General features: G+C 37.2%; 1 protein-coding gene across 1 annotated transcript in view; it reads left to right on the top strand.

Moving 5' to 3' along the window:
* The window catches only part of PTH2R (parathyroid hormone 2 receptor), a 107,304-nt gene that overhangs the window by 20,852 nt on the left and 60,981 nt on the right, over positions 1–25,471 (top strand). Inside the window, exon 2 of the mRNA XM_036858303.1 lies at positions 14,360–14,462. Coding sequence (XP_036714198.1) covers positions 14,360–14,462 — 103 coding nt within the window. The remainder of the gene's footprint in view (positions 1–14,359; positions 14,463–25,471) is intronic.

Genomic DNA, 25,471 nt, shown 5'->3' on the forward strand with positions numbered 1-25,471 from the left:
GAATATAGATGCAAAAATCCTCAACAAAATACTAGCAAACAGAATCCAACAACACATTAAAAGGATCATACACCATGATCAAGTGGGATTTATCCCAGGGATGCAAGGATTCTTCAATATACGCAAATCAATCAATGTGGTACACCATACTAACAAACTGAAGAATAAAAACCATATGATCATCTCAATAGATGCAGAAAAAGCTTTTGACAAAATTCAACACCCATTTATGATGAAAACTCTCCAGAAAGTGGGCATAGAGGGAACCTACCTAAACATAATAGAGGCCACATATGACAAACCCACAGCAAACATCATTGTCAATGGTGAAAAACTGAAAGCATTTCCTCTAAGATCAGGAACAAGACAAGGATGTCCACTCTATCCACTCTTATTCAACATAGTTTTGGAAGTCCTAGCCACGGCAATCAGAGAAGAAAAAGAAATTGTATTTCTAATACAAATTAGAAAAGAAGAAGTAAAACTGTCACTGTTGGCAGATGACATGATACTATACATAGAGAATCCTAAAGATGCCACCAGAAAACTACTAGAGCTAATCAATGAATCTGGTAAAGTTGCAGGATACAAAATTAATGCACAGAAATCTCTTGCATTCCTATACACTAATGATGAAAAATCTGAAAGAGAAATTAAGGAAACACTCCCATTTACCATTGCAACAAAAAGAATAAAATACCTAGGAATAAACCTACCTAGGGAGACAAAAGACCTGTATGCAGAAAACTATAAGACATTGATGAAAGAAATTAAAGATGATACAAACAGGTGGAGAGATATACCATGTTCATGGATTGGAAGAATCAATATTGTGAAAATGAGTATACTATGTAAAGCAATCTACAGATTCAATGCAATCCCTATCAAATTACCAATGGCATTTTTTACAGAACTAGAACAAAAACTCTTAAAATTTGTATGGAGACACAAAAGACCCCGAATAGCCAAAGCAGTGTTGAGGGAAAAAAATGGAGCTGGAGGAATCAGACTCCCTGATTTCAGACTATACTACAAAGGTACAGTAATCAAGACAATATGGTACTGGCACAAAAACAGAAACATAGATCCATGGAACAAGATAGAAAGCCCAGAGATACACCCACGCACCTCTGGTCAACTAATCTATGACAAAGGAGGCAAGGATATACCATGGAGAAAAGACAGTCTGTTCAATAAGTGGTGCTGGGAAAACTGGACAGCTACATGTAAAAGAATGAAACTAGAACACTCCCTAACACCATACACAAAAATAAACTCAAAATGGATTAAAGACCTAAATGTAAGACCAGACACTATAAAACTCTTAGAGGAAAACATAGGAAGAACACTCTTTGACAGAAATCACAGCAAGATCTTTTTTGATCCACCTCCTAGAGTAATGGAAATAAAAACAAAAATAAACAAATGGGACCTAATGAAACTTAAAAGCTTTTGCACAGCAAAGGAAACCATAAACAAGACGAAAAGACAACCCTCAGAATGGGGGAAAATATTTGCAAGTGAATCAATGGAGAAAGGATTAGTCTCCAAAATATATAAACAGCTAATGCAGCTCAATATTAATAAAACAAACAACCCAATCCAAAAATGGGCATAAGACCTAAATAGACATTTCTCCAAAGAAGACATACAAATGGCCAAGAAGCACATGAAAAGCTGCTCAACAATCACTAATTATTAGAGAAATGCAAATCAAAACTACAGTGAGTTATCACCTCACAGCAGTTAGAATGGGCATCATCAGAAAATCTACAAACAACAAATGCTGGAGAGGGTGGAAAAAAGGGAACCCTCTTGCACTGCTGGTGGGAATGTAAATTGATACAGCCACTATGGAGAACAGTATGGAGGTTCCTTAAAAAACGAAAAATAGAATTACCATATGGCCCAGCAATCCCACTACTGGGCATATACCCTGAGAAAACCATACTTCAAAAAGAGACATGCACCCCAATGTTCATTGCAGTGCTATTTACAATAGCCAGCTCATGGAGGCAACCTAAATGCCCATCGACAGATGAATGGATAAAGAAGTTGTGGTACATATATACAATGGAATATTACTCAGCCATAAAAATGAACGAAATTGGGTCATTTGTAGAGACGTGGATGGATCTAGAGACTGTCATACAGAGTGAAGTATGTCAGAAAGAGAAAAACAAATATTGTATGTTAATGCATATATGTGGAACCTAGAAAAATGGTACAGATGAACCAGTTTGCAGGGCAGAAACTGAGACACAGATGTAGAGAACAAACGTATGGACACCAAGGGGGGAAAGTGGCAGGGTGGTGGGGGTGATGGTGGGATGAATTGGGAGTTTAGGATTGACATATATACACTGATATGTATAAAATGGGTAACTAATAAGAACCTGCTGTATAAAAAAGTAAATAAAATAAAATTCAAAAATTAAAAAAAAGAAAAGAAGTAATGCAGAGATATTGTATACCTTTCACACATTTTCTCCCAGTGGTAGCATGTTATAACTGCAGTGCAATATCCCAAGCAGGAAATTGACATTGATATAATTCACCTACTTTATGCAGACCTCACTGGTTTTATATATACTCATTTATTTGTGTATTTTGTTTTATGCAGTTTTATCACGTGTTGATGCATGTGACCACCACCGTAGCCAAGATATAGAACAGTTTCAGTACAGGAATCCCTCCTGCTACCCTTTTATGGCCACAACCAGTTCCCTCTCCTCTCTTGCCTCCCCTGCTCCCCCAATAACTGGCAACCACTAATCTGTTCTCCATCTCTATAATCATTATATGACTCTTAAAAGAATTAAATGTGCTTTGTTTCTAATTATTAATTGGAGCTCTATAAATACCTACAATACCTACAATAAATACCTACAATACCTACAATAAATTCGTGTGGTTGAAATGAAAGAGAAAGAATGAATAATAGGTGTGAAGGATGACAGCTCTATGTGATCATGTTCCTAATGCTGTCATCTTAACTGTTAATGAGCCATGCTGTAGATAGACACATTTTATTCTTTAAAGAAATTTTTTTTTATTAAAAATTTTTAAAAAATTTTATATTGTAGTTGATTTACAATGTTGTGTTAGTTTCAGGTGTACAGCAGATTCTTTTCCCATATAGGTTAATACTGAATATTGAGTAGAGTTCCCTGTTCTATACAGTAGGTCCTTGTTGATTATTTTATATATAATAGTGTGTATATGTTAATCCCAACCTCCTAATTTATCCCTCCCCACCACTTTCCCCTTTGGTAACCATAAGTTTGTTTTCTATGTCTGTGAGTCTGTTTCTGTTTTATAAATAAATTCATTTAGATACATTTTATTCTTAAACTGCTTTTGATTTGCTTCTCATATGAACAGGGTCATGGGGAATTTTATACAGCCAAATGTGCAAAATGGCCTGGTATTCAGATTTAGTTCTGGGTTAGAGGTCAGTTTGTGAAAGGATTATAAAACTGAGAAGTATGGACACTTTTGTGGTTTTTATGGTATTTATGCTTGTATTTTATACATATTGCTTGTTTTTCTTTGAATTAAAAAAAGGACAAATTGGGGGAAAACTTCCATAGCTGGTGATTTAATTAAAGGTGGGTGGTTCAATATTTTCCCCAAAACTATCAGTTTATTATGGCAGATTCCTGTCTCTGTTCTAACTGAATATTACAGACAATACATTCTAAATAATTAAAAACATGTTTCATTTTCAAACTCCCTTTACAATATAAAAACTTTGGCCACTCTCAAGGGAATCATACTCTTGAGAGTGTCAGCAGCATTTAAGAATGTAAAATAAAACATTAATAGGCATATATGAACTCTTTTGAGGCCTGTGTGAAAACATGGATTAGAGAGTTAATAAAATGGATTTATTATTTGGCAGTCAATTCTAGAGTATACGAGAAACCCTAAATTCCAAGCAAAATACTTTATATTAGGCCAGCTCATCCTTCTCATGGACTATGGAAAATAGAATGTCGCCTCCAAGGGAATTCATTCTCTTTAAACATATTCTTTTTTAAAATTTATGTCCTGTGAGCTGATTGCCAGCCTTGCTCTGAGGGTCAGCAGCTGTCCAGATCCCATTCCTCAGCAGAATTCAATAAACATATTCTTTTAATCCTTTCCAAATTAGAGTCTAATTTGATATATGAATGTTATAGTAACTTTCTAAGAGGACTTTTAAACGTTAAAGAGACTTCACTTTATGAAGGAAATGTTTTTGCAAAATTATAAAATAATCATATTTGAACAATTCTCACTTACCTTTGTTTTTTACAACCACCTTGTGGCAAATCTTCATTTACTAGAATGAGGTAATGTTTTTACATATTGTGTTTTTTAAAATTAGGACAACATAATTCTTTTTTGAAAAATTAACTTTTGAGATAATTGAAGATTCACATGCAGTTGTAAAAAAAAAAATGCTAAGAGAACTGTGTATCCTTTACCCAGGTTCCCCCAGGGTAACATCTTATAAAGCTATAGCACAATACACAGCCAGCACATTAACATTGATACAGTCAAGATACAGAACATTTCCATCCCCACAAGGATCCTTCCTGTTACCCTTTTACAGCCACACCCCCTTCCTTTCCACTCCTCACTCCTCCTCAACCCCTGGCAACCGCTAATCTGTTCTCCATTTCTATAATTTAATATGTCGGCTCTTTTTTTTCTTGGTCTGCTTGCTAGAAGTTTATCAACTTTATTGCCTTCTCAAAGAACCAGCTCTTTGTTTCATTGATACTCTATAGTGTTTTGCTGTTTCAATTTCACTGATTTCTGTTTTTATCTTTATTGTGTCCTTCCTTTTATTTTCTTTGGTTTTATTTTATTATATTCTTGAGGTGAGAGACTATGTTGTTGATATATGACTTTTCTTCTTTTGTAATATAGGTATTTAGTGCTATAAATTTCTCTCAGCATTGCTTTATCTGTGTCCTATACATTTTGATATGTTGTATTTTCATTTCCATTCAGTTCAATGCATTTAAAAAAAAAATTCCCTTAAGCCTTTCTTTTTGACCCAAGGATTATTTAAAAGTGTGTTTAGTTTCCAATGTTTGGAGATTTTCCTGGTATTTTTCTCTTATTGATTTCTAGTTTGATTCCACTGTGGGCTGAGATCATATTCTGTATGATTTCAGTTCTAAACTTGTTGAGATCTGTTTTATGGCCCAGGATATGGTCTACTTTGGTATCTATTCTGTGAGCACTTGGAAAGAATGTGTATTCTGCATTGTTGAGTGAAGTGTTCTATAAACATCTATTAGATCCTCTTGGTTGAGTTCTTCTGTATCTTTGTTGATCTTCTGTCTAGTTCTATCAATTGAGAGGAGTATTGAAGTTTCCAACTATAATTGTGGAATTGTCTGTTACTTCTGTCACTTCTATCAGTTTTTGCTTCACATGTTTTTCTCTTTTTTGATGTATACACATTTAGGATAGCTATGTCTTGAGGGAATGACGCTTTTATTATTATATAATGTCCCTCTTGGTCTCTGGTAGTTTGCTCAGAAGTCAACTATCTGGTATTAATATAACTGAGGAAATGGGGGCATCTCTTTGTTACTGCTCAGTGGAGGTAGAAGTTGAGGTTCCCCAGCCAGCATCTGTTGCACTCAAGTTGGAGAGTTCCTTGTTACTGCTGGGTGGGGGTGTGAATTCTGCTCCCCATGTGGTCTTCACCGACACCACAGTGGGGTAGCCTCATTGTTTCTAGACTGACTCTCCACTAGGTCTTCTCTGACACCACCCCAGTGCAGGGGATGTAGGGGCATCTCGTTACTGCCAGCTCGGGGTGAAAGTCTAGGCTCCCCTTGTAATCTCCACTGATACCAGGGATGGGGGGACTGTGAAGGGCCTTGTTACAGACCACTGTGGGTAAAAGTAATGACTCTCTACTTTGCTCTGAAACCACTCTGGGGAGGGTGTAGGGACCCCTCCTTACAGCCTGGCAAGGCTGGAAGTCTAGGCTCTCCACTTGGCCTTGGTAGGTATGGGTTGGGGTAGGACTGCAGTTTTTCTGTGGTGTTTGGCTTGGGTTAAGCTGTTATTGTCTATAAGTTTTCTGTCTTGTCAGGCTGCCCCTTTCCTTTCTTTGCTATAGAGAGCAGGGTTTTCTTGAGGCCTTTTTTTTTTTTTTGGCCAGCACCTGTTGGTATTTCAGAGTTGCCCACTTCTCCAACTCCAAGTTCGGAATATATGAGATAAAAAGAAAACCCAGAGAATTTACCACAGTATTGTTCTTCAGGATCTGAGGTCTCTAGCTGGTCTATATTTTGCTCTCCACTTTTCAGAGTCATCTTATGTTCATTTTATATATAATGTCCAGAGTGTTTAGTTGTACTCATTGGGAGGAATAGAGGGAAATGCATATACTCCATCAATGCCAGAAGTAGAAATTCCGGAATGCTTCATTTTGTATGCTACATCTAATTTATGGATTCATGGTTGTTTGAAAATGGAACATATGTGAATATTGTAATTATGAAGATTCACATGTACTGGCACTAACAATTAATATCTATAAGGATAACTCTACGTACTTTTAATAAAATATACATGATCAAATTACAGCTTTTAGCCATCAAATATGTGACAGATTGAAATTTAACATTTAATTTCAAATTGTAAATGATCACTTGCCCAGGAAAAATTGCTAACATCTGTTTTTCTAAATGTACCACTTTGTTTTGGATGCAATTGTTGCTTTTGGAGTAATAGACATTGAATATGAAAACTGTTCTTCGCTTTTAAGTACACTGTGATTTTAATGTCCCTCTATGGTAAAGAACACTTGTTTCTGTAACAAAGGCAGAAAAGAAAACAATATAAAGGAAACATTTTCTTACTCTCACTTGAAATGACTAAAAATCAATTTAACAGATCATCAATTAGCACATGCTAATCAAACTTGCTCCTGGTTAAACTGGCCACATTTTTTAGAACAAAATTATCTTTAGAAGCTGTAGTTTATTTGATGATTATGTGCCTGAAAAGGTTATCCCGGTAAAAAGGCTACATCTGCTCAAAAGGAAACAAAAATGAATTTGTTCAGGTAAAAATGGTACAAGCGGTGATTTGAAATGTTCATGTTTAATATTTGAGGTCAGATTTCTCTGAATCAAATGTATAGTTCTGAAACCTGGTCACAGCTTACCCAGTGTTTTCTGGGATTGAAGTAAAAGAAAGTAACTATTGAACTGAAAAAACAGCCAGAAAAAAATAAAATAAAATAAAATAAAGCCAACCAATTTGAATGGTGCCTGAGTGTTTCTAGAGGATAGATGGGAAGAAGTCAGTTTTTCCTCCCGGCCCACTCACTTGGCTCGTCTCTTTCCATTTCGTTCTCCCTTTTTGATAAGTGAGATTTTTATGGCTCACTTTTTTTTTTTTTTAAACATCTTTATTGAAGTACAATTGCTCCACAATGGTGTGTTAGTTTCTGCTCTACAAAAAAGTAAATCAGCTACACATACACACATGTTCCCATATCTCCTCCCTCTTGCATCTCCCTCCTTCCCACCCTCCCTATCCCACCCCTCTAGGCGGTCACAAAACACCGAGCTGATCTCCCTGTGCTATGCGGCCGCCTCCCACCAGCTATCCATCTCACATTTGGTAGTGTATATATGTCCATGACACTCTCTCACCCTGTCACATCTCACCCCTCCCCCTCCCCATATCCTCAAGCCCATCCTCTAGTAGGTCTGTGTCTTTATTATGGCTCACTTTTAATGTAGCTGCTTTTAACTCAGAATCTGCATTGTGTTAACCTGATAGCTAAATTATGGTGTGTATTCCAATCCCCAAAATTAGTTTTATTTTCTCCTTTCACATTAAAATAAATACGGGCATTGAACTATGACTACTATCCAGAAATCTTTAAACTATATACCTTTTTACTGATCTACTCTTTGTATTACAAATACATTAGAAAATAATAAATAATAAATTCATAATTTTCAGGAATAAGGCAATTTTTTGATGCTAAAACTAGTTCTTATGATAGATATTGTTTCTGTATCCTTCATTTCAGTTTAACCTGACAGTCTATAATTTTATGTCATTTAAAATCTTGATTATCAATAATCTCTAAGTGTACTTCCTATAGCTAGAAATGTAAACATCTTTCTATTTCTAATGTTCAGTCCATAATGTCTTATTGCACAACATTAAAAGATTTGTTTTCCCTCTTTCCTTAAAGAACAATTCTAGAGGATAATTTTATTTGCAGCCTGATATTAAAGATTTGGGGATGGCAAAGGATTGTATTATTGAGAGGTTGTCAATTTAGGTAAATTGATAGGTTTTATTATCATATTTGATTAAAGAATCTCTAAGTCCCTAACAGAAAACAGAAATGAAAAGCTCTGGACCCTATTATTGTTAACAAATCCACAGAAAACATAATTTTCAGTATTCTCGTTCTAGAAAACAGATGACCACCTGCAGAAAATTGTGATTGTTTAAAAATATCTTGCCATTTGTGACATCACAGACCTTGAGGGTATTATGCTAAATGAAATAAGTCAGACGGAGAAAGATAAATACCTTTTGATTTTGCTCATATGTGGAAAATAAAAAGAAAAAAAGAACAAATCAAACCAAACAAAAACAAATACATGGATATAAAGAACAGAGTAGTGGTTATCAAGGGGAAGTGGCAGGGGGAGGGCAAAATGGATAAAGGGGATCAACTGGAGACTTCCCTGGTGGTGCAGTGGTCAAGAATCTGCCTGCCAATGCAGGGGACATGTGTTCAATCCCTGGCCCGGGAAGATCCCACATGCCGTGGAGCAACTAAGCCCATGCACCACAACTACTGAGCCTGTGCTCTAGAGCCCGTGAGCCACAGCTACTGAGCCCATGCACGCACAACTACTGAAGCCTGCACACCCCAGAGCCCGTGCGCCACAACTACTGAGCCCGCATGCCGCAACTACTGAAGTCCACACACCCCAGCGCCTGCGTGCCACAACTACTGAGCCCATGTGCCGCAACTACTGAAGCCCACGCGCCTAGAACCCATGCTCTGCAACAAGAGAAGCCACCGCAATGAGAAGCCCGTGCACCACAACAAAGAGTAGCCCCCACTCACCGCAACCAGAGAGAAAGCCCACGCGCAGCAACGAAGACCCAATGCAGCCAAAAAAAAAAGGGGATCAACTGTATGGTGACAGATGAAAAGTAAATTTTTGGTGGTGAACGCATTGTAGGATATACAGAATTAGAAATATAATGTTGTACACATGAAACTTATATAATGTTATAAACCAATATTATCTCAATAAAAATTTTTTTTAGAGAAAGAAAAAAATATATTTATAGATTTTTTGATACCTTTCTTTAAGAGGTAGAGATTAATTCCTCTCCCCTGGAATGAAAGTTGGTGACTTGCTTTTAACCAGTAGAATCTGATGGGACTGACTGTAAGTGATATCTGAGACTGGATCATAAAAGGCATCGAAGCTTTCTCCTTTCTTTCTCTCTAGAATCACTTACTCTGTAGGAAGCCAGTTGTCATGTTGTAGACACTCAAGCATTCAAATGGAGAGAACCATCAGCTACTGAGGAACTGAGGCCCCCTGACAATAGCCATGTGAGTGTGCCATCTTGGAAGTGGATCCTTCAGTCCTAGTCAAGTCTTTAGTTAACAGCATCTATGGCTAAAGTCTTGACTGAAACCTCATAAAAGACTCTAAGCTAGAAGCACCCAGCTAATCCTCTCCTAAACTGTGAGATAAGCAATGTTTGGTGTTTTATGCCACACAGTTTTGGGTTAATTTGTTACACAGCTATAGATGAGAAATACAGATTTTTCCCTCCTTAAAATTCTGTCCCTCTGGAATCACTCTTGGTACCAAATGAATTGTATCATGTTAGATGGAAGCATGACTTTGTTATTGAGTTTTCTGGAAATTGTGTGGTTTAAAGAGCTGTATATGGGTGCCAAGTTGACAGATGTGGATTTTGGTGGCTTTGTAATGTCAACTTGGCTATGTTAAACTGTATTTCCCAGAATTCCCTTCCCTTCATATTTTTAGCTAAGATGAGCCACAAGAGACATTTTTTCATGAGTGTTTGAGGGCAAAGGTGAAGCAGCAGCTATTTTGTTTTTTACACTCAGATAGTCAAAGCAGGCACTTCTGTATCTCATGGACATTGTTGCTTGTCTGCTGGCTGGGAGAGGGATAGCAGCCAGGCCTGCAACTATGTCATCTTTCCCTGGGTCCTCCTTTAACTTACCTGATTCCTTGGCCAAGTATGTATTTAGGTCCATGATGAGAGTGCCGGCTTCTTCTGCTGGGCACCCCCAGCATGAAGGTTGGAGGCACCAAGAATTCACACGGATTCCAGTGTGTCCTCATGGTTTCTAGCTCATGCTGATGGTTCCAGCTTGTTTTCACTCTCCTTATCTTTACACTCATCTTCTCCTTTTGACTACCTGACCTACAGATTTCTAGCTTCAGCATCAGACAAAAATATTAGCCTTCTGGAGACTGTTAAACCAGCTCCCACAACTGTATAGGTCAAATCCCTGTAACAAATACTTTATTCTATTTCTAGCTTTATTTCTATTTCTACCTCTATCTTTTTTATCTGTAATCTATTTCAATCTCTTAATTGTTCTGCTCCTCTGAATGAACCTTGACTAATAGCGTGATCTTCATCATCAACTTGTACCTTCAAATATGTTTGTTCTCAAACCCATTAAAGTAAGTACAAGAATCAAGGGTTCCTGTGAAACATGAAAATTACCAATCTCTACCTTCAGAAAAAAATTCTGATTCACTGGGTGGGTGTGCAGCCTAAGAATCTACATTTTACATAGGCATCAGATTCAGGTGGTCCAAGCACCATACTTTGAACAAATGCTTACGAATGTTTTATCATACTTAAAAGATATTTCCTTGAAATTGAAGTTTTCCATAATAGAATTGCCTTTTAATGCTGGTAGTGTTAAAACTAAATCTAGGTGAATTCATCCAACAAACATTTATTATTCATGTGTTATATGTTAGAAACATGCTCCAGGGTGGGAAAATGTATGAAGGTATCTAGTGAAAGATACCCAGGAGAAAGAAGCATTGTGTTGGAGTCCTGTAAAATGTTGTTATACATCTTTCTATTCCTATTAATAGTGATTTTTTCTGACAATGCTTTAAAAAGCCCTGTGGTTTTTCAGAGCAAGTTCAGGTATAGAGGAAGGTTCAGATTAGTGAGACAGTATGATTCTGCAGTTGCCTCTGCCTAGGTTTCAGCCAGGGAAGTTCTGTTATTTTACACACACACACACACACACACACACACACACACACGAGGTTTTCTCATGAGGTGTTCTATTTGAAGAAACTGTACTACATAAAAATAATTGAAAATGAAATCTTCACTATAAAATATTAAGCATATTATTTTTCACATAAAAAGTATTTAACAAATATTGATTAAATGGATAATGGATATGTTGATGCATCTTACCATTATAGAGTCACAGTATTAATGCAAAAAGGGCAAATCATAGCTAACATCATATGCAATGATGAAGTGTTGAAAGTTTTCCCTCTAAGACCAGGAACAAGACAAGAGTGCCCACTCTCACCATTCCTATTCAACATAGTACTGGAAGTCCTAGCCAGAACAATTAGTCAAGAAAAAGAAATAAAAGGCATCTAACTCAGAAAGGAAGAAGTAAAACTGTGTCTAATGGAAGATGCTATGATCGTGTATTTAGAAAACCCTAAAGATGCTATCAAAACTAATAAATGAGTTCAGTAAAGTTTCAGAATACAAAATCAACATACAAAAATCAGTTGTGTTTGTATACAGTAACAGCAAACTTCTGAAAAAGAAATAAGGAAAACAGTTCCATTTACAGTAGAATAAAAGATAATGAATAAATTTAACCCAAAAGAGTAAATATCTGTACACTGAAAATTCCAAGACATTGATGAAATAAACTGAAGAAAACAGAAATTAAGGGGAAGGTATCCCATGTCCATGGATCAGAAAAATTAATATTGTTAAAATGTCCATACTACCAAAAGCCATCTAGAGATTCAGTGAAATCCTTATAAAAATTACCATGGCATTTTTCACAGAAATAGAACAAATAATCTTAAAATTCATGTGAAATCACAAAAGTCTCTGAAGAGCCAAAGCAATCCGGAGAAAGAAGAGCAAAGCTAGAAGCATCACAATTCCTGATTTCAAACTTTATTACAAAACTATAGTAATCAAAACTGCACAGTTCTGGCATAAAAACACACATAGACCAATGGAAAAGAATCAAGAGCCCAGAAATAAACTCACGCATACATGGTCAGCTAATCTTTCACAAGAGAGCCATGAATACCTACTGGAGAAAAGACAGTCTCTTCAATAAATGGTGTTAGGAAAACTGGGTAGTCACATACAAATGAATGAAATTGGACCCCTATTTTATGCGACTCACAAAAATTAACTCAAAATGGATTAAAGACTTAAATGTAAGACTCAAAACTGTAAACCCACCTGAAGAAAACAGGGAAAAAGCTTCTTGACATTGGTCTTGGCAATGATTTTTTTGGATATGACACCAAAAACGCAAACAACAAAAGCAAAAATAAACAACTGAGACTACCTCAATCTAAAAAGCTTCTGCACAGCAAAAGAGACAATCAGCAAAATTAGAAGGCAACCTATGGAATGGGAGAAAATATTTGCAAACCATCTATCTAATAAAGGGTTAATATCCAAAATATATAAGGAACTCATACAACTCAATAGCAAAAATTAACAATCCAATTAAAAAATGGGAAAAGGACTTGGATAGATATTTTTCCAAGGAAGACATACAGATGGTCAATAGGTACATCACTAATCATCAGGGAAGTGTAACTCAAAACCACAGTGAGATATCACCTCACATTTGTTAGAATGGCTATCATCAAAAAGACAAGACAACAGGTGTTGGTGAGGATATGAAGAAAAGGGAACCCTTGTGCACTGTTGGTGGGAATGTAAATTGGTACAGCCACTCTGGAAAAAAGTATGGAGTTTCTCAAAAAATTAAAAATAGAACTACCATATGATCCAGCAACCTCACTTCTGGATAATATCCAAAGGAAATGAAATCACTATCTCAGAGTTTAGATATCCGTACCCTTTTGTTTATTGCAGCATTGTTTACAATTGCCAAGACATGGAAACAACCTAAGTGTCCATGGATGGATGAATGGATAAAGAAAATGTGACACACACACACACACACACACACACACACACACACACACACAGAGGAATATTATTCATCCATAAAGAAGAAGGAAATCCTGCCTTTTGTGCAACATGGATTGACTTTGAGCACGTTAGGCTAAGTGAAATAAGTCAGACAGAGAAAGACAAATACTGTATGTTCTCACTTGTTTGGAACCTAAAAAGGCTGAACTCATAGAAATAGAGAGTAGAATGGTGGCTGCCAGGGTCTGGGAGGTGGGGGAAATAGGGAGATGTTGGTCAAAGCATTCAGACTTCTAGCTATAAGATGACTAAGTTCTGGGGATTTAGTGTATAACATGGTAACTATAATTAACAGTACTTTTATTATATACTTGAAAGTTAAGAGAGTAGATCTAAAATTTTATCATCACACACACACATAAAAGGTAATTATGTGGGGGGAAGGAGGTGTTAACTAACCTTATTGGGGTAGTCATTTCACAATATATAAATGTATCAAGTCATTACATAGTACACCTTAAACTCACTTATGTTATCTGTCAATAATATCTCAATATAGCTGGAGGTAAAAAGACAAAAAGTTAACTAGAGACCATTTGGTGTAACCCTCTTATTTCATAGATGAGTAAACCAAAGCCCCAAAACATGGAATGATTTGCCCAGTTTCACTGGTAAATTTTCAGTAGAGCTAAGCGTAGTCTTCTAGGCCATTTCTCCTTTCTATGTGCCATAACTGACATATTGTAAGAGGATTAATAAATATTGGTCTTTGTAACATTTCAGGAAATTTTCAATATGTTTATTATTTTTTCTGATTATATTATATCTATTAGACTTACCTAATTAAATTAAAAATTTCTGAGTTTTTAAACTTTTAACAAAGGGGATTTTTTTCTTTAGGCTAATCAGGTAAAAGTATGATTATTCTAAAATCTTATACGTTGATGGGTTTTTGAATTTTTGATTCAGATAAAGAACTATTTCAGATAACTTCACATCAAAACTAATTTTTAATTATATTAGAAGGTGAAATAATGAAAGGTTGTATCGTGGCTTTTAAAAAAAGTAATAGGCATGTTTTTCTCCGTTTGTATTTTGTTCATGTCTACAGCTGGATTCTGATGGCACCATTACTATAGAAGAGCAGATTGTCCTTGTGCTGAAAGCTAAAGTGCAGTGTGAACTCAACATCACAGCCCAGCTCCAGGAAGGAGGTAAAGATGCTGAGAACACCGTGTTCCCCATGTGTCTCACCCTGGTCTTCACAAAAAATGCACATTTCCTCCTTAGTGAGTATTAGGGAGTTCTTCATCAGTCATTCCACGCTTCCATGTGGAGAGCTGTGTAGCAGAATAACGCTCTTTTCATCTCTTTAACCTACCAGCTCTTCGCTCCCTGTGGATGAGTGACTTGCCTGGTTTGTGAGTTTGAGAATGACCGGGCACGTGCACATCAGCGTCTTCCTCAGACCTGTCTTTGGGATCTGTCTGTCTGCAGAGAGCATGCATATTGTTTTGCCCTTGACCGTGCAGTAAGCTTGGAGAAGCAGGCTCTGTACTTGTGGGTATCACCTGCAGTTTTAGGGAGTATGTAAAATTCAAAGGAGCCAATAAGCAAGCCCATTGATACATACATAGACCATGTTCTCCAAAAAACTTTCTGCTTAATAAAATGATTATTTTCTCTTCATCTGCCTGACTCCTTATGTAATTTCTCAATTAGTTCCAAGTTCAAGTGGGAAACTACAAAAACAAAACTACAAAACTGCAGATGAGCTTGTGGTAGTGTTGGTGCTCTTGTGCGCCTCCACCGTTGCAGCTGCACAGGGACCTGTGGCTTGTGTTCCTTGGGGTCTGGTGGTCACTCACAGTTCTAAACGGGGCCACTGAGTAAAGTCATTTATTGAACTGGAGTAGTGGGAAGATTATAATGTTTTATGTAGGGAAATGCCTTGCCTTGATAGTTGAATATATTCAAAGACATTTTTAAAAAAGAGGGAGGTGCTATTTACTGAACTCCTTAAATTCCCAACAATCTGAATGAAGTAGATAATGTCCTTAAAGCTATGCTTTAAAAAAAATTTGTGATTGATTTCTCAGTTGGTTATGATCAGAGAATGTGGTCTGCATGATACTAATTTTTAAAAGTGTGTTGAGACTTAATGGCTTATATTGGGGTCAGTTTTGATAAATATCCTATATGGTCTTCCAGAGAATGTATACTGTCCAGTTTCTGAGTACAGTGTTTTATAGTGTCCACTAGGTTAAGCTTATTGGGTGTGTGGTTCATGTATTCTGTATCTATGATTTTTCATCTATTTGACCTATTACTTTCTGATATATATCTCTTAAAATATCCCACTCTGAGGATGAATTTTTTTGCCTCATATATTTTGAAAATATGTTATTGGGTATATACAAGTTTATAAATGTTATATTTCCTGGTAAATCAAGCCTTCCATTGATATGAAGCAGGCTTCTTTATTTCTAGTTTACTTTTGTTTTAAATATTAACTAATAAACATCCCTATCCAAAAATGGGCAGAAGACCTGAACAGACATTTCTCCAAAGAAGATATACAGATTGCCAACAAACACATGAAAGAATGCTCAACATCACTAATCATTAGAGAAATGCAAATCAAAACTACAGTGAGGTATCACCTCACACCAGTCAGAATGGCCATCAAAAAATCTACAAACAGTAAATGCTGGAGAGGGTGTGGAGAAAAGGGAACTCTCTTGCACTGTTGGTGGGAATGTAAATTGATACAGCCACTATGGAGAACAGTATGGAGGTTCCTTAAAAAACTAAAAATAGAACTACCATATGACCCAGCAATCCCACTACTGGGCATATACCCTGAGAAAACCATAATTCAAAAAGAGACATGTACCACAATGTTCATTGCAGCTCTATTTACAATAGTCAAGACATGGAAGCAACCTAAGTGTCCATCGACAGATGAATGGATAAAGAAGATGTGGCACGTATATACAATGGAATATTACTCAGCCATAAAAAGAAATGAAATTGAGTTATTTGTAGTGAGGTGGATGGACCTAGAGTCTGTCATACAGAGTGAAGTAAGTCAGAAAGAGATAAACAAATACCGTATGCTAACACATATATATGGAATATAAAAAAAAAAAAAGGTTATGAAGAACCTAGGGGCAGGACAGGAATAAAGACGCAGACGTTGAGAATGGACTTGAGGACACAGGTTGGGGAAAGGTAAGCTGGGACGAAGTGAGAGAGTGGCATGGACTTATATATACTACCAAATGTAAAATAGCTAGTGGGAAGCAGCTGCATAGCACAGAGAGATCAGCTCGGTGCTTTGTGTCCACCTAGAAGGGTGGGTTAGGGAGGGTGGGAGGGAGATGCAAGAGGGAGGAGATATGGGGATATATGTATATGTATAGCTGATTCAATTTCTTATTTAAAAAAATTTTTTTATGTAAACACATACAGTGTATTGAGACCATTTGGACAGGAATTAATCTCACTCTACATATAATGGACAAAAGTGATCATTATTTCATTAGTCATTGTCGATTCAATTTCTTATAAAGCAGAAACTAACACACAATTGTAAAGCAATTATACTCCAATAAAGCTGTTAAAAATATTAACTAATATATAATATAAAATTATTATATTAAAATAATATTTAATAAACAACATTAGTTCTTTTTTCTTTGGTATTTGCCTTGCACATCTTTTCCCATCCTTAAAAAATCTTTAATTATCATACAATACACATAATATTAAACTAATCATATTAAATGTTTTTAAATGTACAGTTCAGTAGTGTTAAGTGTATTTACATTGTTGTGTAAACCAATCGCCAGAAAATTTTCATTTTGCAAAATTGACACTCTAAATCCATTAAACAGCAATTCCTTATCTTTTCCCATTCTTCTATTAAACTTTTCTGTTTACTTATGTTTTGGGAGTATCTTTTATAAACGAGACACAGGTGGACTTCTTCTTGTTATTTATTCTGTTAGGCTTTGTCTATTAACTGAAGAGTTTAGCCAATTCATTAATTATGATAATAAATATACAGTATTTGAATTTAATTTTACCATCTTATTTGGGCTTTTCATTTCACCAGCTCTTCCTGTGTGTCCTTTCAACTTCCCGCTTCCACCTTCTGTTGGCTTCTTTTGAATTGATTGAAGCTTTTTTCCTCATTTCATCCTCCCTCCCCCTAGTTTGGAAGATATATGTTATATTTAATTCTTTAGTGATTAACCTAGAATTTTTTCATGTATATTTAAGAAAGTTTAATGTTATCAATAACTTCCCTCTCTCAAATAATGTAAGCATTTTGAAATACTTTGCTTCCAAATTATGTGCTATTATCATATAGTTTTATCTTAAGTGTATGTTTTTATAATTTTTCTTCTTCCTGAAATACATCTTTTTTTTAAATAGTATTTTATTTCTTTCTATATTTTTTTAACATCTTTATTAGAGTACAATTGCTTTACAATGGTATGTTAGCTTCTGCTTTATAACAAAGTGAATCAGTTATACATATACATATGTTCCCATATCTCTTCCCTCTTGCATCTCCCTCCCTTCCAACCTCCCTATCCCACCCCTCTAGGTGGTCACAAAGCACCGAGCTGATCTCCCTGTGCTATGCGGCTGCTTCCCACTAGCGAACTATTTTACGTTTGGTAGTGTATATATGTCCATGCCACTCTCTCACTTTGTCCCAGCTTACCCTTCCCCCTCCCTGTATCCTCAAGTCCATTCTCTAGTAGGTCTGCATCTTTATTCCCGTCTTGCCCCTAGGTTCTTCTGACCATTTTTTTTTCTATTTTTAGATTCCATATATATGTGTTAGCATATGGTATTTGTTTTTCTCTTTCTGACTTACTTCACTCTGTATGACAGACTCTAGGTCCATCCACCTCATTACAAACAACTCAGTTTCATTCCTTGTTATGGCTGAGTAATATTCCATTGTATATATGTACCACATATTCTTTATCCATTCATCTGTTGATGGACACTTAGGTTGCTTGATGTCCTGGCTATTGTAAATAGAGCTGCAATGAACATTTTGGTACATGACTCTTTTCAGTTATGGTTTTCTCAGGGTATATGCCCAGGAGGGGGATTGCTGGGTCATATGGTAATTCTATTTTTCGTTTTTTAAGGAACCTCCTACTGTTCTCCATAGTGGCTGCATCAATTTACATTCCCACCAACAGTGCAAGAGGGTTCCCTTTTCTCCACACCCTCTCCAGCATTTATTGTTTGTAGATTTTTTGATGATGGCCATTCTGACCGGTGTGAGATGATACCTCATTGTAGTTTTGATTTGCATTTCTCTAATGATTAACGATGTTGAGCATTCTTTCATGTGTTTGTTGGCAATCTGTATATCTTCTTTGGAGAAATGTCTATTTAGGTCTTCTGCCCAGTTTTGGATTGGGTTGTTTGTTTTTTTGATATTGAGCTGCATGAGCTGCTTGTAAATTTTGGAGATTAATCCTTTGTCAGTTGCTTCATTTGCAACTATTTTCTCCCATTCTGAGGGTTGTCTTTTCATCTTGTTTATGGTTTCCTTTGCTGTGCAAAAGCTTTTAAGTTTCATTATGTCCCATTTGTTTATTTTGCTTTTATTCCCATTTCTCTAGGAGGTGGGTCAAAATGGATCTTGCTGTGATTTATGTCATAGAGTGTTCTGCCTATGTTTTTCCTCTAAGAGTTTAATGGTATCTGGTCTTACATTTAGGTCTTTAATCCATTTTGAGTTTATTTTTGTGTATGGTGTTAGGGAGTGTTCTAATTTCATTCTTTTACATGTAAGTATCCAGTTTTCCCAGCACCACTTATTGAAGAGACTGTCTTTTCTCCATTGTATATTCTTGCCTCCTTTATCAAAGATAAGGTGACCATATGTGCATGGGCTTCTCTCTGGGCTTTCTATCCTGTTCCATTGATGTATATTTCTGTTTTTGTGCCAGTAACATACTGTCTTGGTTACTGTAGCTTTGTAGTATAGTCTGAAGTCAGGGAGCCTGATTCCTTCAGCTCCGTTTTTCTTTCTCAAAATTGCTTTGGCTATTCTTTGTGTTTTTTGTTTCCATGCAAATTGTGAAACTTTTTGTTCTAGTTCTGTGAAAAATGCCAGTGGTAGTTGATAGGGATTGCACTGAATCTGTAGATTGCTTTGGGTAGTAGAGTCATTTTCATAATGTTGATTCTTCCAATCCAAGAACATGGTATATCTCTCTATCTATTTGTATCATCTTTAATTTCTTTCATCTGTGTCATAATTTTTTGCATACAGGTCTTTTGTCTCCTTAGGTAGGTTTATTCCTAGATATTTTATTCTTTTTGTTGCAATGGTAAATGGGAGTGTTTTCTTAACTTCACTTTCAGATTTTTCATCATTAGTGTATAGGAATGCAAGAGATTTCTGTGCATTCATATTGTATCCTGCTACTTTACCAAATTCATTGATTAGCTCTAGTAGTTTTCTCATAGCATATTTAGGATTCTCTATGTATAGTATCATGTCACCTCCAAACAGTGACAGCTTTACTTCTTCCTTTCCAATTTGGATTCCTTTTATTTCTTTTTCTTCTCTGATTGCTGTGGCTAAAACTTCCAAAACTATGTTGAATAATAGTAGTGAGAGTGGGCAACCTTGTCTTGTTCCTGATCTTAGTGGAAATGGTTTCAGTTTTTCACCATTGAGGACAATGTTGGCTGTGGGTTTGTCATATATGGCCTTTATTATGTTGAGGAAAGTTCCCTCTATGCCTACTTTCTGGAGGGTTTTTATCATAAATGGGTGTTGAATTTTGTTGAAAGCTTTCTCTGCATCTATTGAGATGATCATATGGTTTTTCTCCTTCAATTTGTTAATATGGTGTATCACGTTGATTGATTTGCATATATTGCAGAATCCTTGCATTCCTGGGATAAACCCCATTTGATCATAGTGTATGATCCTTTTAATGTGCTGTTGGATTCTGTTTGCTAGTATTTTGTTGAGGATTTTTGAATCTATGTTCATCAGTGATATTGGCCTGTAGTTTTCTTTCTTCGTGACATCTTTTTCTGGTTTTGGTATCAGAGTGATGGTGTCCTCATAGAATGAGTTTGGGAGTGTTCCTCCCTCTGCTATATTTTGGAAGAGTTTGAGAAGGATAGGTGTTAGCTCTTCTCTAAATGTTTGATAGAATTCGCCTGTGAAGCCATCTGGTCCTGGGCTTTTGTTTGTTGGAAGATTTTTAATAACAGTTTCAATTTCAGTGTTTGTGATTGGTCTGTTCATATTTTCTATTTCTTCCTGGTTCAGTCTCGGAAGGTTGTGCATTTGTACGAATTTGTCCATTTCTTCCAGGTTGTCCATTTTATTGGCATATAGTTGCTTGTAGTAATCTCTCATGATCCTTTGTATTTCTGCAGTGTCAGTTGTTAGTTCTCCTTTTTCATTTCTAATTCTATTGATTTGAGTCTTCTCCCTTGTTTTCTTGATAAGTTTGACTAATGGTTTATCAATTTTGTTTATCTTCTCAAAGAACCAGCTTTTAGTTTTATTGATCTTTGCTACCGTTTCATTTCTTTTTCATTTATTTCTGATCTGATCTTTATGATTTATTTCCCTCAGCTAACTTTGGGATTTTTTTGTTCTTCTTTCTTTAATTGCTTTAGGTGTAAGGTTAGGTTGTTTATTTGAGATGTTTCCTGTTTCTTAAGGTAGGCTTGTGTAACTATAAACTTCTCTCTTAGAACTGCTTTTGCTGCATCCCATAGGTTTTGGGTCATTGTGTTTTCATTGTCATTTGTTTCTAGGTATTTTTTGACTTCCTCTTTGATTTCTTCAGTGATCTCTTGGTTATTAAGTAGTGTATTGTTTAGCCTCCATGTGTTTGTATTTCTTACAGATTTTTTCCTGTAATTGATATCTAGTCTCATAGCGTTGTGGTTGGAAAAGATACTTGATATGATTTCAATTTTCTTAAATTTACCAAGGCTTGATTTGTGATGCAAGATATGATCTATCCTGGAGAATGTTCCATGAGCACTTGAGAAGAATGTGTGTTCTGTTTTTTTTGGATGGAATGTCCTATAAATATCAATTAAGTCCATCTTGTTTAATGTTTCATTTAAAGCTTGTGTTTCCTGATTTATTTTCATTTTGGATGATGTGTCCATTGGTGAAAGTGGGTTGTTACAGTCCCCTCCTATGATTGTGTTACTGTCGATTTCCCCTTTTATGGCTGGTAGTATTTGCCTTATATATTGAGGTGCTCCTATGTTGGGTGCATAAATATTTATAATTTTTATATCTTCTTCTTGGATTGATCCCTTGATCATTATGTAGTGTCCTTCTTTGTCTTTTGTAATACTCTTTGCTTTAAAGTCTATTTTGTCTGATATGAGAATTGCTACTCCAACTTTCTTTTGATTTCCATTTGCATGGAATATCTTTTTCCATCCCCTCACTTTCTGTCTGTATGTGTCCCTAGGTCTGAAGTGGGTCTCCTGTAGACAGCATATATATGGGTCTTGTTTTTGTATCCGTTCAGCCAATCCATGTCTTTTGGTTGGAGCATTTAATCCATATACATTTAAGGTAATTATCGATATGTATGTTCCTATTACCATTTTCTTAATTGTTTTGGGTTTGTTATTGTAGGTCCTTTCCTCCTCTTGTGTTTCCTGCCTAGAGAAGTTCCTTTAGCATTTGTTGTAAAGCTAGTTTGGTGGTGCTGAATTCTCTTACCTTTTGCTTGTCTGTAAAGCTTTTAATTTCTCCATCAAATCTGAATGAGATTCTTGCTGGGTACAGTAATCTTGGTTGTAGGTTTTTCTTCTTCATCACTTTAAATATGTCCTGCCACTCCCTTCTGGCTTGCAGAGTTTCTGCTGAAAGATCATCTGTTAACCTTATGGGGATTCCCTTATGTGTTATTTGTTGTTTTTCCCTTGCTGCTTTTAATATTTGTTCTTTGTATTTAAGTTTTGATAGTTTGATTAATACGTGTCTTGGCGTGTTTCTCCTTGGATTTATCCTGTATGGGACTCTCTGTGCTTCCTGGACTTGATTAACTATTTCCTTTCCCATATTAGGGAAATTTTCATCTATAATCTCTTCAAATATTTTCTCAGTCCCTTTCTTTTTCTCTTCTTCTTCTGGGAACCCTATAATTCGAATGTTGGTGTGTTTAATTTTGTCCCAGAGGTCTCTGACCTCAATTGAGACTGTCCTCAATTCTTTTCATTCTTTTTTCTTTACTCTGCTCTGCAGTAGTTATTTCCACTATTTTATCTTCCAGGTCACTTATCCATTCTTATGCCTCAGTTTTTCTGCTATTGATCCCTTCTAGAGAATTTTTAATTTTATTTATTGTGTTGTTCATCACTGTTTGTTTGCTCTTTAGTTCTTCTAGGTCCTTGTTAAACGTTTCTTGTATTTTCTCCCTTCTATTTCCAAGATTTTGGATCACCTTTACTATGATTATTCTGAATTCTTTTTCATGTAGACTGCCTATTTGCTCTTCATTTGTTAGGTCTGTTGGGTTTTTACCTTGCTCCTTCATCTGCTGTGTGTTTCTCTGTGTTCTCATTTTTCTTAACTTTCTGTGTTTTGGGTCTCCTTTTTGCAGGCTGCAGGTTCGTAGTTTCCATTGTTTTTGGTGTCTGTCCCCAGTGGCTAAGGTTGGTTCAGTGGGTTTTGTAGGCTTCCTGGTGGAGGGGACTAGTGCCTGTGTTCTGGTGGATGAGGCTGGATCTTGTCTTTCTGGTGGGCAGGTCCACTTCTGGTGGTGTGTTTTTGGGTGTCTGTTGCCTTATTATGATTTTAGGCAGCCTCTGTGCTAATGGATGCAGTTGTGTTCCTGTCTTGCTAGTTGTTTGGCATAGGGTGTCCTGCAGTGTCGCTTGCTGGTCGTTGAGTGGAGCTGGGTCTTGGCATTGAGATGGAGATCTCTGGGAGATTTTTGCCATCTGATATTATGTGGAGCTGGGAGTTCTCTTTTGTACCAGTGTCCTGAACTTGGCTCTCCCACCTCAGTGGCACAGCCATGATGCCTGGCTGGAGCACCAAGAGCCTGTCCTCCACACGGCTCAGAATAAAAGGGAGAAAAAAAAGAAAGAAAGAAAGAAAGAAGATAAAATAAAGTAAAATAATGTTATTAAAATAAAAATAAAAAATAATTATTAAGAAAAAAAATTTTTTAAGTAAAAAGAAGAAAAAAATAAAACGGACATACAGAACCCTAGGACAAATGGTAAAAGCAAAGCTATACAGACAAAATCACATAGAAGCATACACATACACACTCACAAAAAGAGAAAAAGGGAAAAAAAAAATATATCATTGCTCCCAAAGTCCACCTCCTCAATTTGGGATGATTCGTTGTGTATTCAGGTATTCCACAGATGCAGGGTACATCAAGTTGATTGTGGAGATTTAATCCGCTGCTCCTGAGGCTGCTAGGAGAAATTTCCCTTTCTCTTCTTTGTTCGCACAGCTCCCGGGGTTCAGAGTTGGATTTGGACCCACCTCTGCGTGTAGGTCTCCTGAGGGCGTCTGTTCTTCTTCGCTCACACAGGACGGGGTTAAAGGAGCCGCTGATTTGGGGGCTCTGGCTCACTCAGGCCGGGGGGAGGGAGGGGTACGGGTGCAGGGCGAGCCTGTGGCGGCAGAGGCCAGCGTGACATTGCAGCAGCCTGAGGCGCGCCATGCGTTCTCCCGGGGAAGTTGTCCCTGGATCACAGGACGCTGGCAGTGGCGGGCTGCACAGGCTCCTGGGAGGGGTGGTGTGGATAGTGACCTGTGCTTGCTCACAGGCTTCTTGGTGGCGGCAGCAGCAGCCTTAGCGTCTCATGCCCGTCTCTGGGGTCCGCGCTGATAGCCGCGGCTCGCGCCCGTCTCTGGAGCTCCTTTAAGCGGCGCTCTTAATCCCCTCTCCTCGCGCACCAGGAAACAAAGAGGCAAGAAAAAGTCTCTTGCCTCTTAGGGAGGTCCAGACTTTTTCCCGGACTCCCTCCCGGCTAGCCACGGCGCAGTAACCCCCTTCAGGCTGTGTTCACGCAGCCAACCCCAGTCCTCTGCCTGGGATCCGACCTCCGAAGCCTGAGCCTCAGCTCCCAGCCCCCGCTCGCCCCGGCGGGTGAGCAGACAAGCCTCTCGGGCTGGTGAGTGCTGGGTGGCACCGATCCTCTGTGCGGGAATCTCTCCGCTTTGCCCTCCGCACCCCTGTGGCTGCGCTCTCCTCTGTGGCCTCGAAGCTTCTCCCCTCCACCACCCGCAGTCTCCACCCATGAAGGGCCTTCCTAGTGTGTGGAAACCTTTCCTCCTTCACAGCTCCCTCCCACTGGTGCAGGGACCGTCCCTATTCTTTTGTCTCTGTTTTTTCTTCTTTCTTTTGCCCTACCCAGGTACATGGGGAGTTTCTTGCCTTTTGGGAGGTCTGAGGTGTTCTGCCATTGCTCAGTACGTGTTCTGTAGTGGTCGTTCCGCATGTAGATGTGTTTCTGATGTATTTGTGTGGAGGAAGGTGATCTCCACGTCTTACTCTTACGCCATCTTGAAGCCGTTCCTGAAATACATCTTTTTAAAGATTTTCTTTACATTGGAATCTACTTATAGTGAATTCTCTCAGTTTTTGTTTGTCTGAAAAGGTATTTATTTCAGTCTCAATCTTCATAGATACTTTTTCTGGACTTATGATCCTTGGATGAGAATTGTTTACTTTTAGCTCCTAAGGATATTGTTTTACTTTTCCACCCTGGCTTCCATTGTTGTTGCTGACAAATCAGTTCTCAGTCTTTGTTGGTGATTAGTTTTTCCTCATTGGCTCCTTTTAAGAGTTTCTCTTTGATTTTGATGTTCTGCAATTTCATTCTGTATCTAGGTATGAGTTCATTTGATTTCTGGAGTGTAAGGTTCTGTGTCTTTTTTCAGTGGTGAGAATGTTTTGCTATTTTGTCTTTGAAAATTTGCTCTCCCCCATTCTCCTATTCTCTCTTTCTGGAACTTTAAGTAGACAAGTATGGGAACTTCTCACATTACCCTTTGTATCTTTATGTCTTATATGATTTCCTTTTCTTTGTTTTTCTACTGCTGTTTTGTTAACTTCTGCAAATATATTTTCCAGTTCACCAACTCTTTATTCAGCTTTGTCTAATGGCTCTTTAATCCATCCATTAAGCTAATTTTGATTATTCTATTTTTCAG

The sequence above is a fragment of the Balaenoptera musculus genome, chromosome 7 (assembly GCF_009873245.2).
Source record: "Balaenoptera musculus isolate JJ_BM4_2016_0621 chromosome 7, mBalMus1.pri.v3, whole genome shotgun sequence".
Classification (NCBI taxonomy): Eukaryota; Metazoa; Chordata; class Mammalia; order Artiodactyla; family Balaenopteridae; genus Balaenoptera; species Balaenoptera musculus.